An 18380-nucleotide genomic window follows, 5' to 3' on the forward strand; every position below is an offset into this window, starting at 1 on the left:
CGGGGATCCGGCCGCTATCAAAAAAAGGGACGTGGGCGCGCAATTGAGCGGGGTGAGTGCGGTCTAGAGTGGTGACGGTGAAGGGGCAAAGAAGCTGCAGCTCGGGCGGTCGTGCATCAGACGGCGACGCGCATCTGAGGGTGAATTGGCTCGACGGGGCCTTTGTTTGGGCGGTCACGACACGCAAGGAAGCGACGATCTACGGCGCGAGGAACAGGCGGAGTGCAGCTCGCTAAACCCTATCACCATGCATCATCACAATCTCGTCCAGCCACACCAATTTCCCCATCGACTTCGCGACTTGCACAATCTGATGACATCGTGAGAGGCTCCGATATGCAGGGCTCATCGACGCAGGTGTCCGGCTGTTGTGCGACCCAGTCATGCATCTCCCGGGTAGCCCTGGCACGTCGGACCCGTACCTGCACCGAGTGCTGCGACGTGGCAGAGTATACGTGTGTACACGCCGTGCAATAACAACTTCGCATAGCAACGCGCGAGGTTGAGGATATCCACATGCTCTAGTGTCCACCGCGGGCGGCGCAGTGGAGTATCGCATTGGAAAGGAACAAGTGCAGCACTCGAAAAGTGGGGCACACACATGTCCAAGTCTCATCGGTGTACCACAAGACAATCTCAATTACGCTGTCATGACAAGAGCAGGACGGAACACCAAGTAGGAGCTTCGCGCGCCATTCAACTACATCAACATCCTTCACAAATACGCCAACACACCAGCAATTTGTCCCCTCAAGGCTGACCGATACCCAACTTTCAGACTAACGCACCAGCTTCCACCCGTTCTTCTTCGCATCCAACCATCGAACGTTCAAGAGACAGAACAGCGAGATCGTCAACAAAGACCCGGTATAAACAATCACCCCCACAAAGTCTCTGCCTTGCAAGTCTACATTGGCGACTCTCGACACCAACGCGCCTGCTATCGGTGCGCTGATGACAAAACCGACTCCGCGTATACTGGTCATCATACCACTCTTGGGATAGTACATCTCCGAGCCAAACAGCATCTTCTGCGCCGAGTTGATGACGACGTTGAAGACGCCGTTGCTCAGCCCGTGGCAGACACTCATACCAATGTAGAGTCCCACGTTGCTCATCATTGCGGCAGATAGCCAGAACGCCCACGTTGCCATGGCGTACACCGCAGTGGCAACAATGAGCATGTTCAGATGTCCAATCTTGTCTGACAGCCAGCCGGTGCATAGCCTACCTGGGATCCCTACTCCTGTGTTGATGGCCAAAAGGTATGACCCGTGGATGATGCCTGTTCCTATGGACTGAGCAAACTCGGGCCCGAACACCATGGGTATTGCCATCGTCAACGGATGTACTAGGTTTGCGACTGCGAGTGAAGCGAAAAGCGGATCCTTGAAGACCTTCCAACCGACTATATCGGTAGACCGTTTTTCGAACTTTCGGGGTGGAAGGGCGAGCGCACTAGAAGTGGACAGGACTGCGAAGCTGAACATGGCGAGAATTCCTAGTGTCCACCGCGTACCGAGCGTCTTGAGTAACTCCGTCAGTGCGAAGACCCATACCGTGCTCCCTAGAGCCGCGCATGCAAACATGACACCTTGTGCGAGGCCGCTCCGCTGTGGGAAGTACTCTGGTAATATGGGCCCAAGAAGATAGATGTGAATGCCGGTTCCAAGGCCGACCAGGAGTCCCTGACACGCAACAAGTGTTGCCAACTGCGTCCTAGTAAGTGACTGATGCGAGAGCAGTTGGGAAGCTTTACTCACCTTGTGGCTGGCTACTGCAGTTGCGAATCCGATCACAACAAACGCCGTGCCTAATCCGCACAAAGATCTAACGTGACCTCCTAATTGGGGAAGATGCGGGTAGTAGAACACTCCAAAGGCGGCGAAGAGCCCTCCATTTCCTAACGACCCTATCGCCGAGATCAACGGGCGTTTGGATAGCTCGGTCTGAAGGAGGACGCCTTCCGTGACAGCCGCTTCTCGTCCGTAGTGTGCTTGGAACACCCCAAAGGCCTGGTTGAGGCCTACTAACGTAAATGCCATCAGACAGGTCGAGCCCAGGATGCGGCATTGTTGTGTCCGTGTTATACGGTCACCAACATTTTCGGCATCTGGATGGGTGGATATGCTGGATATACTTGATATACTTGAATGTCTGGAGCGCGACTTCTCGCGGAGCGAAGGCCGGGCGCTGTCGACTGATGTCGAAGTAAGCTCACATCTACACAAAGGACCAAAGGTGCAAAACTTACCAGCTTGTTCAGCATCGGAGACGTTCATCTTTTCTATCGCAACAAAAGGTATCTGTGTATCAAGAGTACACAGGAGTGCGAATACCGTCCTACTATTTAAGAGCTATACGTGAGAAGTCTGTTTTCCATTCTCCTATCCGTCGCGGAAGTTATGTAGGCAACACCATGCGCGAACTATGGTTCCACTCATTGTTGAATTTTCGAGTCGCTACCGATCCGTGGTACCATCCAGTATCATATCATATGAGGCATTCGCCTCATCGCCTCATCGCGGGCATCTTTAGGCCATCCAACACATGCCAGTTGCAAACTGCGTTGGCACGCTCAGGTTTCGAGACCTCCGGTTGGTGAGATGCAGCGGAGTCAGGTCCCATCCAAGTGCATGGACAGACTATAGGTTCCGCATCAAACGGGCACGCAGTCCTGACCCACTTGCTCCATCACCGTATCCAAGTTGTGTGAACTGTTGAACATTGTGGCCAAGCCATTTCAGAATGCTGCATATAATCGAAGTTGGAGTCATTGTACTCTTCTAGACCTGATATCGACATGGAGGGTACTGAGTGGTCTACCAAACTTTGTGGTCAATAAGAACGTTCCATTTTCGCGCACATATTCCTAGCTTGGCCAGAAGCTGGCCGCTCCCATGGTAATTTGTATGGGACGACGCAGCATGCTGCCTCGTTTGCACATGCGAACTCCTTCATCTCGATGTCTCTTGATGCGCGCATGCCCGCTGCATCGCCTACGTCATAGGTTGCCAATCTATTTGTGTTGACATGCACTACCTTTGCATTAAGAACATTTTCGATCACTAACAAGGATAAACGGAGTAGAGTTAGCATCGCAGTAGCAGCCAGATATATCGCGATGTGTTGTGGTAGGAAGATGGGCATAGGGCGGGAATAGCCGGCGCGTCTTGGGTGGACCCTGGCTGGGGGAATATCAAAGAAAGTTGACGATGGTTATCGCCATCAGACGCAGCGCCGCGCATTGCCTCCACCCCTCCGCAGCCTACGCCAACTCCTGTAGGCTCCCTTCCTCCCCAATCCTGGGAGCGCCTTCGACGTCCGTATGTACGTGATTCGGTCCGCACTGCGAGTGTCTACGAAACGACCTCCAGCGCGCTTTATTCGCGGCCGCCGCTACCCTTCGACACCACGATTACGAGCATTCCACACCACACGCACCCTCGCCCAAGCCGCGAACCCACCGCCCGCGCCCAATAGTACACCCGCCGACCAAGATGACGTCAACAAGACGGACCGAGAGAAGGCAGCAGCAGCAGTCGAGGAGCCCGCCGACAGTGCGGTAGCATCAGAAGACCCAGAGGTTCTGGCACAGAAGCTGCAGCGATCGCGGGAAACCTCACGCAGGTACTCGGCTGCCTTGCGACGCCAGCAGCGGGGGAAGAAGACGCAAGGGCTGCCGCCTGTCCATATACCAGACTGGTTTCTGAAGAAGAGGGTACTACGCCGCCAACAATATCTCGCAGACCCACAAGTAGCCAATGCGCCCACGGTTCTCTCTGTTCAAGTCGCCCATGCTGAGTCCGGAGAGCATGCTGCGTGCACCATACCGGCTCCACGCGACTCTGACGCTACCCAGATCCTGTCGCGACTAGTGCGTGGCCTGTGGAACAGGCGCCTGGACGATCACGAGAAGCTCAAGGTGGAGAGGTATTTGGAAGAGCAGATGGCACCGATCGATCAGGCGGAAACACACCAATCACAAATCCGGAATGACGAAGCAGTCGCTAGCACCGAAGCAGGGCGCCCGGACGAAGTACCCATATCCACAATCACCGAAGACACTGCTTTCATGGACGCTTGGTCTAAGCTGAGCAAGATACAGAACGACAAAGACATGGATCCGCGCCAGAAAATCGAGGCCATGAAGAAACAAAGTGCCAAATTGGGCATGGTTGCGAGGAAACGAGAAATCGCAAAGACTCGACAGGCTGGCAACTCCAGACGCCTATCGTCCTTGGTCGTTGCTGAGATTCGAGCTACTATGGCTGCGTCTCTTTCCTCCTTGCACCCAGCTGGCGACTCGTTCCCTGTTACAAAGACAAACCTTAGCCTTCACTCACCCATGGCTGAGCACGAGCCATTGATAGATGAATGCGTAACATCTACTGCTCTCGAAATGGGAGCTGACGTTGTTGTCCTAAAAGCTCAAGACCTTGCTCATCTTGCTGGAGATTACCTAGGCGAAGGAGCAGAGCCATCACCACGTTCGATACGCTCGCTGGGCTACGAAGCATACCGCATGAACACAGATCTCGGCGATCTCATGAGGGACATAGAAGACTCTATCGCGCAGGACGACTCCGAGTGGAATCAGTCTTCGTCGACGGATCAGCCTGATCCTAATTCAATGCGCCCCCGTGCTATACCCCTCTCCATAATTTCTCTAAAAGGCTCTCTTTCACCTGCCTTGCGGGCTATGACACAAAGCTTGAAGGGCATGGGCCTGTCAGCAGGCGAATTCGGAACGTCTGATGCGACAGTCGATGAGTCTGGGCGCAGTCAGAACCCTGGGGACGTACAGCTTGAGGATCTGAAGTTAGCCGCTCTCTTAGACGCACTAATTGATGCGGGTGATCTGAAGCAAAGCCGTGGTTTCGTCGACAATACACAACCTTCCCACTTGTCTGAAGAGTCCCAAACATCGTCAAAAGCTCCTGCCTTTTTCGACTACTCTCTGAAGCAAGAAGGTGCCGAGCTTGAACTCAACTCTGCCTTGCCGTCTCCTGCAAAGGCAGACATCAGCATGACTGTTAAAGTTGGGTCAGCTGCGAGAACCCTCAACGCCCCGACAAAGTCTAAAGTTATCTACATCCCGGACTTCAAACAACTAAATGCTACACACTATGGTGGCCGCATCGTTCAGAAGCTGGAAGAGCTTGTTCGCAAGCGCCGTAGTGCTGGAGAAAGCGTCATGATTGTGGGAAGCACTTGTTCACGCGACCTTACGCCTGAACTGTCCGCCAGGTAAGGAGTACCCACAACGTAGAAACGGCCAAGCTAACACACACCAGCGGAGTTCGTGCTCTCCAAAGCGAAGGCGAAAGCGGCTTCTTCAGGACCATTGTCGTCGCATCAGAGTCTGGCAGCAGTAGTACACCAAATTTCGACGAAGCTCTCGCATCGTTGGGTAGCAACTCTGCGTCGTCGATTGACCTTTCAACAGCAGAAAAAGATAAATTCCGACGCATCAATCTATGGCATATCCAAGACATGCTTCGCTCATTAGATCCAGCGGCGGCTGCCAATATCTCGAATTTGGAGCAAAGTCCTTTCCGCTTCGCCGAGTGGGCGCCTATTTTCCATTCATCACAGTTCAGCCGTGTGTTGAGTTACGATGAGGTACACAGGGTGGCATTGACAGCTCTCGGCCTGCTTATCACACGCCCAGCAAGCGAGGCAGCAACCTCTGAGGACGCACCGGCGCAAGTAAGCTGGGCACATGTCGCGCTTGCTATGGGGCTGCTAAAGTCGAGTGACACAACTAAATACACCTCTTTCGAGAAGGCTGCGGCAGCGATCCCGAAACGCTCCAAAAACGCTTTTGGTAATCAGGAAGGAGGGTTTGAGGCAGACCTGGGCAGGAAACGTCCAGACGAGAAGAGCATGCAGCGTCAACGAAATCTGCAACGCATAGCATCTACAGCCAACAAGCACGAAAAGCGGCTCATGCCCGGTATCGCAGACCCGGATCAGATCAAAACGACCTTTGACCAAGTACATGTGCCCACCGAGACGGTAGACTCGATACGAACCATTACTTCATTATCACTACTACGTCCTGAGGCTTTCAGCTATGGTATTCTAGCGACGGAGAAGATATCTGGCGCCTTATTATACGGACCTCCCGGCACAGGAAAAACGCTTCTAGCCAAGGCTGTAGCGAAGGAGAGTGGCAGCACGGTACTCGAAGTTTCCGGTAGCCAAATCATGGACAAGTATGTGGGCGAGGGCGAGAAGAATGTGGCAGCCATCTTCTCTCTAGCACGGAAGTTATCGCCATGCATCGTCTTCCTCGACGAAGCAGATGCTGTCTTTGCGTCCCGAGACGCGATGCGTGAACGAACGTCGCATCGCGACATACTCAACCAATTCCTGAAAGAGTGGGATGGCCTCAATGATCTTTCTGTGTTCGTCATGGTAGCTACAAACCGACCTTTCGATTTGGACGACGCTGTCATTCGCCGACTACCCAGACGATTGTTGGTAGATTTACCCACGCAGGCCGACCGGAAAGAGATACTACGCATACATCTCAAGGGCGAACAACTCGATGACTCTGTCGATCTAGCAGACATCGCTAAGCGCACCCCGTTCTACAGCGGAAGCGATCTCAAGAACATTGCCGTCTCTGCCGCCCTCGCATGCGTCAAGGAAGAGAACGAACAAGCCGCCATTGCCGCTGCGAAAGCCAGTACAGAGTCTGAGTCTGAAGCCATATCCACTCCTGATTCGGAAACATCGGAATCCACGACCGCAGCCACATCCACAGCCTCTGAATCCTCCCAACAACAACAACCCTCCTCGCCATCAACACCACCAAAAGCCCTACACCTCGTCCGCGGCCAAAACTACACATTCCCCGAGAAACGCATCCTACACTCACGCCACTTTGACAAGGCGCTGCAGGAAATCAGCGCCAGTATCAGCGAAGACATGAGCAGTCTGAGCGCGATCAAGAAGTTTGACGAGCAGTATGGTGATCGCAAGGGGAATAAGCGAAGAAAGGACTTTGGGTTCGGGATGATTGCTGAGAGGAATGAGAGTGCGGCTAGGGTGAGGATATAGACGAAGAGGGAAGTAGGTAGGGGATAGCTGTGTCTTAGGCAAGTGGATGAGCGGGTGGAGAAGAATGGTGCATGTATATGCTGTACGAGTAGACGCTAGTCATGAAGATGAAGAATGAGTATATATTATCCTACTATTCACTGCCTTACTTCAGCATCTCCTCGACCGTCTCTTCCAACGGCTTCGGCGTCCTCCCCGCCTCCTTGAGCAACGCCTCCAACGTCGAATCATCAATCTCGCATTCCCCTTCTTTGAGCGCATCATACGTGCTGCTCCACCACTCCACACTCGGCCTCTCCATGCCCTTCTCGTTCACATAGTAATCCTCATACTCCTTCCTACTCACGACCTTGAGCTTAATCTCCTCGCCCCGCACTTTACTCACAATGCGCGCGATATCACTCAGCGAATGAGTTTTCTTCTGCGACAGGTAAAACGTCTTTCCAGCCCATTGCTCGCGCGGCGCAGCAAGTACTTTCGCCGTACCAAACGCCATGTCGGGTATACTCGTCCAGCTTACTTTGCCATCTCCTGCTACAATGACTTCCTTCCTCGTCTCCTCTTTGAGTCCGAAGTAGTATCCGAAATATAAGGGCCAGCTCTCGTTGTACAACCCCTCTCTAATCACCGTGTATGTACACTTCCCTTCCTTCGCCAGGTCGGACAGATACGCTTCTGTCCTGATATGCGCACGCATGACACCGGCTTTCGAGGGGTTCGCGAAACCGAGCGAGGTGTAGTAGACGTGCTGTACGCCTGCCTGCAATGCAGCGTCGATGGCGGCGCGGTGGTGGGCTTCGCGGCCGTGCCAGAGGGGCGCGTTGTTATAGTCCATTTCTATACGTGGTGTGGAGACGAGGAAGAGGGATGTGCATCCTGCGTAGGCGGTGGTGAGGGAGGAGGGCTCATCGAAGTTGGCCTGGCGGAGGGTGATGGATTGGGCGCGGAGGGAGGAGAAGCGCTCGGAGGATGGGTCGCTGGATGTCTGTGAGGGTTGTTAGTTACGGGGATGGGGAATTGAAGAGGATAGATGGGAAGAGAGAGACGTACGCATACTACAAGCTCCTTTGGGTCGATGAGCTTGTTGTCGAGGATGGCGTTGAGCACGGCGCCGCCGAGCTTGCCTGTTGCGCTGGTGAGGGCTAACATCTTGATTGTTGGATACGTGTGGTTTCTGTCAAACTTCTAAATCAAAGAACAAAACTGTGGTCGTTCTTTCAGAAACGCGTCGTGGTTAAAAATGTCGCGTCGATGACTTCATCGCTAATCAGGGTCCACGGCAGTTGTGGTCGTAGTGGGGCGGCTCGTTCGACATTCTCGATTTCGACATTGTCGCGCAATTCGTCTAGGTATCCGACACACTGGGATCCCCTTATCGTATTATGACTTACGCCATCGTAGTCGCGTTCAGCTGTGGGTTGGTATGTCATAACAGGCGCGTGTTAGTGGCGCGTCAGGAGATTAGCTTTGGCAAACCCCGCTCCCGCTACGAAGGGACAATCTTCTTTGTATATACGGAATGCCGAAATAGCAAATGCCTCTCTTCGAGCTCTCTAGGATTTCCTCGACATGAGAATCATGAGCATACGACGTACTGCTCTTCACGACCACCGCAAATGCCTGGCATTCACATGTGCGAGGTCCTGCAACCGTACCATAACTGCGAGAATACCCTTGATAGAACTATATTATAGTGATTGTCCGTACACTGAAGCGAGCGTGAAGACGACGGTCTTTAGCATGGTTTCTGTTCATCTCCCATACAAACATCCCTATTCGACGGTATTTCCCCGGTGGGTCTTCTACGAGCATCAGGCCATGATGAGTGAATCTTCCCCTGTCCCTAACCCTAATCCTGGCCTGATATTGGAGGCTATAGTCTTTGTGGGGAAGCCAATTGTACATATGTTTACCAAGCCCATCGCAAGGATTGCGCCTCGGGTGTACTTGTTGCATCAACAAAACTGCCAAAACAGGGATGACTTCCCCATCAAGTCGGCCATGCTCTCTGGCATCCCGAAAAGCCTCCACGGATACTGAAGGGCTCAAATTCATCCTCGCCATAGACTCGTCGTGGTACGGCCATTCGATCCACAGTACAGGCGCCCTTAGCTTCAAGAACCCTGCGTGTATCTTGCCAAAAGTGGTATTGGGCGGCTCTTGTTCGATCGCGAAGTCCATAATCGTAGTTTTTGGATTCTTCGTGAGGTCGTTGATCCGATGATACATGCTGTCGCTCACTGCCCCTGCGGGCCGGGCTACATCAACAGCAGCCCATGACCATGAGGGCGCACGGTATACATCTGGCCGCCAAAAGATATCGCCTCCGCGAGTGCTCCAGCACAAGTCCTTCATCAAGGATTCTTTCCAAAGACCCGCGATATACGTATGACCTGTAGATTGTTTGTACAAATCAGCAAGAGCTGATAGTGCTGTGAGTTTGTCAGACGGGAAACTGGTCTGTCGTATTGCATATTCATCCACAATGCCATACCAGGGTGGTAATTCTTCGTGTCTCGACAAAGGTTGGTAGAGTCGCTGTTCTTGCGTAGCTGCTGCAAGATGGTTCCAAGTTGGTTTCTTCCATCGTTTGGAGCCGTCGCCCTGGCATCGCTTGCCCTCGTAGCAGTATAAAGCAACGTGATTGTGCCTGAAATCAAGGACTCTAGGAGATAATCGTCGCTCTTGATATGTCCAAGCGCGTTCGTTTATATATTCCGTCTTATCTCCGCAGCCACTCTCATGACGAACATATATGATTTCCCCTGTACCCGAGCCCTCATCGGCAAGATATGGCAGCGATATAGGAAGCGCCTGATGAGAATAACATCTTTTCTGCAAGAATCCTTCCGAAACACTTGCTGCGGTAGAAGCAGATATAGTGACCCAGGCTCTTTGGTAGATTTGGGGCATAGAAGCTAGCTCACGCGCAAGGTCTTCGTCGTCGTCCTGGATGATGCAGAGTGAATCCACCCATAGGTAGTCCAAAGACATGGCTATGCAGACTGTGACAGCATCCTGAAGGGTCGGTGGTAGATCTTGTGCTCTAAAACCCGCTTGCATACTGACGAAGGAAGCAGCGGTAGTTTGAAAGGTCTGAACTCCGCCCCAAACATAGCTCAAAGCAGCCCATTGGGCTTCGTCGTACTGCAAGTTTTCCACTAAACGAACAGTTGTTTCCTCCGTGGCCGACTCGATTCGTAAAAGTCGCCTGGGTACGAAGTCAACTTGCTTCTGCCCGCATAAAGCGTGGGAAGAGTGACATTCTTTGAGCCATCGATACATTACTGCCAAATTTGACTTTGAGGCTACATCTGCATTATACCATCCTCTGGAGATGGTGTCTAGTTCATTGGCAGCTTCACCTATCGCCGATTTGATCAGAATGTGCTAGGTACATACATGGATTGACATACCTGTTACTCCAATAGGTACCATCTTAACATAACCCACGTCCTTTCCACCAAGTTGACTATAGTGCCAAAAGTCGAGCATCGGAAGACGTTTCTTGGGAGGGTATTCTGCTGCTGAAAGACGGAGACAATATCGTCCACTTATCGAGTGCTCGCGCCCAAACAGCATGCTCCTATGCCGACGCCGGTGACCTATACAGCCGGGGCATCCAGAGCAGTGTAGCATATGCGACGTCATCAAAGCAGCGGCAAAGCAAAGTATGAGCTCGCATTGATCTTCTGCGGCTTGTCGGATCTCGGCTATGGTATGCGGGATTTTGATTAAACATGGCAACTGCGTGATATTTTCCTTCCGGAGCACGATCCGCTGACAATGTTTGCAGCTGTGAGGGCGAATCGGAACATGGGGGCTTGCCATCGCGTTTCAGGCTTGTGATATTTCGTCCAGGACACGACGAGTGTTCGATAATAACTGGCGTGAACATGTCATAAGTAAGCGGGGCGGTTCGACACTTTTAACGAAAGTTGCAGCCTGCCATAGCCGCGGCTGTGCATTTTCAGCCTCGTTCGTATTGATGTATTCCAGGCCAAACTGGTTAGACTTCATACATCGGTACAACGGCAGGAGTGTGGCTGCATGTTCGATCCGTAGTCATCCACATATTCCAGCGGTATCGCGTGCAGGACGCGCAACGCTGATAAGAGATTCATACAGGCCTTGGTGCGGGGTTGGCGAGAGAGTGGTGTGGCAGGTCGCATGGAGGCTGTAAGGCGCAGGCAGGACACGAACGCTTTGACCCATTAGCTGCCTGAGGCTGGAGCGAAAACGCTCAACTCCAGTCGCGCAATTCACGAACACACTGCTGCGCGACAATTGAAACACAAACATGCACACAAAGAGGGATATATTCTTTCTTTCCACTCCATCTACACCGACACCATCTCCTACCACCCTATCCATCCCAATCCCTAATGCAAAAACGGCAGGCTTCCCACCACCCTACCACTAAGAATCACACAAACGAAACAAAAGTATGAATAAACGCCGCTAACGATGCAGAATTCGCCCAAATCCCGTCAGCTTTCCAAAGCCCAGGGGTGTAAATGACCGTGATATAGTCCTTTCAAACAAAAACAAGACAGAAAACGAATAGCTTACGCATACCGCACACTACTCCTATGCACTGGCGGCGGCATGGGCACATTGCCATTCGGCGCATGTGGATTTGGTTGCCACGGCGCCGCTGCACCATTTGGTGGTGGCGGTCCTTGAGGAGGAGGATAGCCGTTGTTATATTGGCCCATGGGAGGAGGGCCCATAGGTCCGCTTCGATTCCTCCTTGAGCTGCCACCGGATTGGTAAGGCATGGGCGGGGGAGCCTGAGCGTATTTCTTGAGTTTGGAGCGACGGCGGTAGGAGCGCAGACAGCAGCAGAAGATGCAGAGGAGGAGGGCGCCGCCGATTCCGGCTGCGAGGCCGATGACGAGGGGGAGGTGGCGTTGGATCCAGGTTGTGATTTCTTTGCCAACGGAGCCGCCTTCGCATACTCCCTGTAAGGTGTGTTAGTGATTTGGAATGAGGAAGGGGTCAGTTGAGGAGGACTTACGTTACTGCATTGACCTCCACCGGTACAACTTGTTCCGTCGAGGAAGTTTTGCTGGATTCCGTAGCATCTAGCTCCGAATTCTGGGCTTGCGCAGCTGATCATGCAGTTGCTGTTGTCGCAGGCATAGGTGTCGTTGCCCTTTGTGTAGCTGCCCATGATGGTCTTGCATTGCATGTCTCTGCTCGTGCACTGTCCCGAAGCGCAGCTGAGGCCATCGCCACAGTCTGAGCCATCCTGCTTGGTCTTGTCCTCGGGGCAGTATGGCGAACTTCCAGTGCACGTCTCTTGTGGATCGCACTCGCCAACGGAAGCGCGGCAGACGGTAGTGGCAGGAGCGAAACCGCAGTCGCGGCAGCAGTCTTCGTTGGAATCGTCGCACACGGCGTTATTGATGAACTGGCAGGTGTCGGGGTTACAACATTTATTGCCCTCACAGCCTGATGCGCCACCGCAGTCGCACTGCTCGCCGTCTTCAACGATACCGTTGCCGCAGTTTGGACCAGTAAGAAGAGCGACATCGCGGTTGTTGGTAAGACACTGAGACTTGACACTGTTGCGTCCGAGCGCAGAGCAGATGTTTCCAATAGAGCAAGCGGAAAAGCGGGAAATGCCCTCGGAAGTCGAAGGGTTCATGATGAAGCCGCCTCCGGCGTCGCATTTGCCTTGGCTGAGGGGGCAGCATTGTTGTGCGCTGACCAGGTCGCTGTTTGCGCATGATTGCGACGTGCAGTCGTGCACAGCACCGTAGGTGTGTCCCGTCTCGTGAGCAATGACCTGCCACTCGGATTGAGTTTTGATAACAACGTTGGCACCAGCGACTTGCTCGCCAGCGTTTCCGCTGTTGTCCTGGGAGCCTGTAGTGCAGGCTTGTCCAAGCCAAGCCAGTCCAACGGCGGATCCGGTGTTACAGGTAGATAGCAATGTCCAGTGTGAATATTGATCGTTCTGCTGGCCCCTCCATGTGGAAAACTGGTTCAGACGGTCTTGGATAGTAATGCTGCCGCTGCAGTCTTGGTTCCATGGTGTCGCCTGCTGTTGCTGTGTCGGGCATTCAGGTTCCGTGATGAGCAGATTGGCCAAGCCGAGGGATATGTTGAAGGTACTCTCAAACAGCTCAGAAGCCGAGTTCATGGCGTCAATGATGTTGGTCTGCGTCGCGTTCTTGTCACCGTTGAAGGAGCGGACATAGGTGCAGTCGGCGGCCACACCGACGAGGGCGACCTTGCGCGTGCCGGGGCATCCGGCGGTACTGCCAATGGTGGAAGAAAGGTCGACACCTGCACCGTTGCCTCCGGGCTGGTAGTCGTCCTGTCGCTTGAACATGGCACCTATGAGTGATGGGGACGTGGCGGGTGAAACGTCGCGGGCGCGCATGCTAGCAAAGACCGGGTGGTCTGCCTGCGTGTTGAAGAGCAGCTCATCTGACGGGCACTTGACGCTGTCTGCCCGCTTCTTCAGTTCCATGCGCTCCTCGTCGTTGTCGGCAGAGTTCTTCATGTCCGAATCGCGGTAAACAACCATGTATTCCTTGTCGCGCAGGTCAACGTCTGGGTCGTCGGCTGTCCGCACCGACTTGTAGTTCGTCGCCGTCTTGACATGGTGGTGGTCGTGGTCTACGGTGAAGGTGCCCTCGAATAGCGGTTCCAGCCCGTCCTTGCGTATCCCTATGCGGGCCCAGCCGACCTGGTCCCAGCGGTTCCCCCTCTTCAACCATGCTGTGCCCTTGTAGACTTTGTGTCGCAATCGCTCAATCGGCTCTTCCCGCGCTATTGACCCGTCGGTGTTGAGGTGTGTGATGCGGCCGCCGTCTACGAAGAGGTCGTGGTTGGGCTCGAGGCGCAGGCGGATGCGCTTGCCGGAGACATCGAAAGCGAGGTCGAACGACGAGACGGCAGTCACGCGGTGTGTTTGTGTGAGGATGTCGGCATTCTTAGCGAGCGCAATGCTCTGCAATGGTGGGCGGGCGTGCGATGAGGCGGCTGTTATGGTGGCGAGGCCGATGGTGATGGCGGCCCGGAGACTCCCAAAGATGCGCATCGTGTGGCGGTGCTTCTCCGCTCAGGAGACGAAGGGGAGGGTGGTAAAAAGCGAAAGCTACGACAACGCAACGAGAGACATGGGTAGGCAAAGTACGTGTATACAGAAGAAACGCTAGTAGAGGCGAAAGGCTATACGCTGGGTGAACGATGGCGAGCGATAATGGAGAGTCGTAATCGTCTACAGGGGGGCTGTGCAGAAGGGCCAGCCACCGTCTTGGCGGCCGGCAAGCGGACAGCGAGGGGGTCTGGGCGCGACACGAATGAAACTATCCACCCTGCCTGCACGTCTGCGCCGTAGACTGCTCTGCTTCGTATCTGTATACGCCGTTGCGCCGCTATTCGCGCGTTTGCTGTCGCGTTGCTCCACGCAGGAACAGCCGGATGCACAAAAATTCCAGTCAACGTGAACCTAGCGGCTGCATATTCGTGCTATATCCGTACTAAACATAGAGGCGCGCACAGCGGCCGCCCAAACAAACACAGCATGGTCATGCCTCAGCGCGCATACTGCCTGCGTCTCACTATAGGACTGCCATTGCTCGGCGCTTGTTCCCTCCAAGCGCGACTGAATTCCTCCCCACCACACTAGCAGAGCTTCGTATGCTTCCCTCCCATGGCAACCACGCCCACCCGAGCCAAGTCGAGCCGTTTATTTCTTCTTAGACTGGTGCACAATATCGATGATCTTGTCGACTACCGACGGATCCGAAAGCTGTCGGGAGGCGTTAGTAAACATCATCCCACCAAGTACGCGTCATCGCCGTCAACAAGAGGAAAATATTGGCAAAACTCAGACTTACTGTTGTAATGTCGCCCAACTGGTCCTCTTCTCCCGCCAAGATCTTGCGCATGATACGGCGCATGATCTTGCCGGATCGCGTCTTTGGCAGATCTGGCACCACAAAAATGGCCTTTGGTGCCGCAAACGGTCCAATCGACTTGCGCACTTGCATCACCAAGTCCTTCTTCACCTGGTCACTTGACTCTGTGCCGTCCTTCAGCGCTACAAAAGCGTTGACGGCTTGGCCTGTCAGTTCGTCATTGATACCCACCACGGCGGCCTCAGCCACTTGGTCTGCGCAACCGTCAGCAACTTGCATATCGGACTTTCGGACATAACGTACGGTGCTCAATAAGCGCGGCTTCGATCTCAGCGGTAGACAGCCTGTGACCCGAGACGTTGACAACATCATCAACACGTCCACGGATCCAGTAATAGCCCTCGTGGTCACGTCCGGCACCATCTCCAGTGAACTGCAGATATTATTAGAATTTGCATGTAAGTAATCATCTTGCCCAAACTCACGTAGTAGCCCTTGTATACGTTCAGGTATGTGTCCATGTATCGCTTGTGTGCTCCCCAAACAGTGCGGGCCATGCTGGGCCACGGCTGCTTGAAGGCTAGTACACCCTCGACATCGTTGCCGTGAATCTCCTCGCCAGACACGGGGTCGATGATCGCAGGCTCGATACCGAAGAATGGTAGAGATGCGGATCCGGGCTTCGTGGGTGTGATGCCTCCCATGGGTGAGATGACGTGGGAGCCAGTCTCAGTTTGCCAGTAAGTCTGTCTCAGTCAGCAACAATTTCTATGAGCGTACTCAGCCGCAACTCACATCAACAACGTGTGCTTCCTCCTTTCCGACAATCTCAAAGTACCACTTCCACACTTCGGCGGCAATTGGCTCACCAACAGATCCGAGAATCCTAAGGTTCTTCATCTTGTGCTTGACGTGCTCGTCACCCGCACGCTTGAGCAGCCGCAGCGCAGTGGGGGCGACGTAGAACTGGCTGACATTGTACTTGTCGACAATGTCCCAGTAGCGCGAGAAGTTGGGGTAGGCGGGTGTGCCTTCGAAGACGACGGTAGCTACACCAAGCAGTAGAGGGGCATATACGACGTAGGTGTGTCCTGTGATCCAGCCCACATCACCACCGCAGAAGAAGACGTCGTTGTCGTGGATGTCGAAGACGTACTTTCCAGTTGCTGCTGCGCCGAGAAGGTAGCCTGCGGTTGTGTGCATGACACCCTTGGGCTTGCCGGTGGACCCTGAGGTGTAGAGCAAGAACAGAGGGTCTTCCGAGTTCATCGACTCTGGCGCAATGTAGTTGGGGTACTTCTCCACCTCCTCATGCCACCACCAGTCGCGACCCTTGGTCCAGGGAACCTCGGCGCCGGTGCGCTTGTAGACCAGGCAGTGGCTGATGCCGGGACATTGCTTGAGAGCATCGTCGACAATCTTCTTTGTGCTGATTGTCTTGCCGCCACGCTTGCCCTCGTCGGTGGTGATGACGACCTTGCACTCAGCGTCGATGATACGGTCGCGTAGCGAATCTGACGAGAAGCCCGCGAAGACAACGGAGTGAACGGCACCGATACGTGTGCAGGCCAAGAAGGAGATGACGGCCTCTGGAATCATAGGCAGGTACAGAGCAACAGTGTCGCCCTTCCTCACGCCCATCTCCTTCAGTGTGTAGGCCAGCTTCGAGACCTGGCGGAGGAGCTCTCCGTATGTGATGATGCGGCCATCGCCCGCGTCGTCGGCCTCGTAGATGATGGCCGGCTTGTTGGGGTCCTTGAAGGCATGGCGGTCGACGCAGTTGTAGCTGGCATTCAGTCTGCCCTCGGCGAACCACGCGACATCGCCATGTTCGAAGCTACCCGAGGACACGGTCTGGAAATCGCGCTCCCACGTGAGCAGTTCGCGCGCGAGTCGGCCCCAGAAAGCTTTCGGGTCTGTGATGGACTCCTTGTACAGCTTCTGGTACTCTTCAAGGTTCTCAAGATGCGGTTTCGAGTGCGGGTGCTTGCTGTGCGCGCGTTAGCTGCGTGCCGGGCTCTCGTCTGGATGCGATCGCGATCTGGTGGTCGGCCAAACGCTCGGCGGCGCGGGGTCACCCCGCCCACCCGCGAGCTCTGGAGCTTGGATGACGCCGCAGCTGTCATTGTCTTGGTGCATGATGCAATGACCAAACAAACAGAGAGACTCACTCGTAAAACGCCTTGGGAACGTGGAATGTGTCCACCTGGTGGGCTTCGGCCACGACGGGCGGCTTGACGTCTCCTTCAGACATGTCTGGGCTGGTCGATGTGGATTATTTAGCCTGGCTGGCGGGGCAAAGGAGCTCGGCTTCGGCGCGCTGCAATTTCGCGTCGAGGGACAGTTCAGCAGCTTCACCAGCGTAAAAGTGTAGTCTGGCAGGACGCAGGTCAGAGACGGACGGATTGTCCAGAACAGTTATATGTCTCAATTCCGGGTAAAGGGGTCGGCGGTACGCTTGATTGCCGCAGGGGCCGGAGTGAAGTTGGTGAATGTTCGGGAAACAGCTGCTTAAGTGGAGCTTCGCGTGGCTGTTCAAGGTTCGAGATTGAGGCGACGCGGTTGGGAGAGGGAGTTTGTAATGCAGAGCACGAGATGGGCGAACGGCACTCTTATGAGCTGCGACTCTAGTAGGGCGTTGGTGATGTCGCCTTACCCCTCGCGTGCCTTCGCTGCGGGGACTGGAATATGACGAACAGCTTATTGCTGGCTTTTGTCTGGGCCCACACGTATTCCGTGGGCGGCACCATGATCCAATACGGATAGCATCCTGTGATGCCCTCCGTTTCTCCGGATCACTAGCACACCACGCCAGTCAGACTGTACTGCTGTGCCGATCCGCCGTCAATCTGCTTGACTGCCAATAATTGGCGACATTCAATTTGCCCTGCTTCACATGCTATGAACGCGCGCAGCGACATGTTGGCTCATCAGTGCGTGCACTTATTCACCATCATGTACCTAGATATCCATGCCGACCCTGACGAAAACAACTTCGGCAGGCGGCCGGCCCGCAACTTCGCAACTGCACAATATCTCCCGGCCGTACGCAATAGCCCGAATTCAGGCGGCGCGGTCGGCCTATAATGACTTGCAAAACTGTCATCACCTGGGCAGTGTCGAAGAGCAGGAGCTCTTCCGTAAGCTGCAAGCTCGGCTACAAAGGTGCCGAACCCTCCTACAAAGCTCTTGGTATGACACCACACAAGCCCCAAGCACCCCATTGTGACCAGACTGTCAAGAGTACAACTTCTACATATCTGGCAGGTTGTGGAGCTGATCGCATGTTCCTTCGCAAAGAATGGGCCTGACCACGCGATGCCTGCAAGCATCAGCTTTCGGGCGTGGGGAAGAGGGACGCAGGACCCATCCGAGGCACCGGCAATTGTTACCGTTGGACTGGTCGCCATATCTGTTCCCGCTTGTCTG

General features: G+C 54.2%; 5 protein-coding genes across 5 annotated transcripts; 1 reads left to right on the top strand and 4 right to left on the bottom strand.

Moving 5' to 3' along the window:
• Positions 1-779: 779 nt before the first annotated feature.
• Positions 780-2282, bottom strand: J4E84_001974 (uncharacterized protein; the record flags this gene model as incomplete). Its single annotated transcript, XM_049384603.1, has 2 exons — positions 780-2200; positions 2255-2282. The coding sequence occupies 2 exons, from the start codon at positions 2280-2282 to the stop codon at positions 780-782; spliced, it is 1449 nt and encodes a 482-aa protein (XP_049247959.1).
• A 1046-nt stretch (positions 2283-3328) lies between these two features.
• J4E84_001975 (uncharacterized protein) lies at positions 3329-7071 on the top strand (the record flags this gene model as incomplete). Its single annotated transcript, XM_049384604.1, has 2 exons — positions 3329-5250; positions 5298-7071. The coding sequence occupies 2 exons, from the start codon at positions 3329-3331 to the stop codon at positions 7069-7071; spliced, it is 3696 nt and encodes a 1231-aa protein (XP_049247960.1).
• A 145-nt stretch (positions 7072-7216) lies between these two features.
• J4E84_001976 (uncharacterized protein) lies at positions 7217-8220 on the bottom strand (the record flags this gene model as incomplete). Its single annotated transcript, XM_049384605.1, has 2 exons — positions 7217-8056; positions 8122-8220. 2 exons carry the CDS (start codon positions 8218-8220, stop codon positions 7217-7219), a joined length of 939 nt encoding a protein of 312 aa, XP_049247961.1.
• Positions 8221-11639: 3419 nt separating this feature from the next.
• Positions 11640-14128, bottom strand: J4E84_001977 (uncharacterized protein; the record flags this gene model as incomplete). Its single annotated transcript, XM_049384606.1, has 2 exons — positions 11640-12035; positions 12092-14128. The coding sequence occupies 2 exons, from the start codon at positions 14126-14128 to the stop codon at positions 11640-11642; spliced, it is 2433 nt and encodes an 810-aa protein (XP_049247962.1).
• A 651-nt stretch (positions 14129-14779) lies between these two features.
• J4E84_001978 (uncharacterized protein) lies at positions 14780-17205 on the bottom strand (the record flags this gene model as incomplete). Its single annotated transcript, XM_049384607.1, has 6 exons — positions 14780-14842; positions 14931-15205; positions 15255-15384; positions 15437-15697; positions 15747-16941; positions 17123-17205. 6 exons carry the CDS (start codon positions 17203-17205, stop codon positions 14780-14782), a joined length of 2007 nt encoding a protein of 668 aa, XP_049247963.1.
• Between the last annotated feature and the right edge of the window lie 1175 nt (positions 17206-18380).

Source organism: Alternaria hordeiaustralica, assembly GCF_023758085.1.
Source record: "Alternaria hordeiaustralica strain BMP 2776 chromosome Unknown scaffold_2, whole genome shotgun sequence".
NCBI lineage: Eukaryota > Fungi > Ascomycota > Dothideomycetes > Pleosporales > Pleosporaceae > Alternaria > Alternaria hordeiaustralica.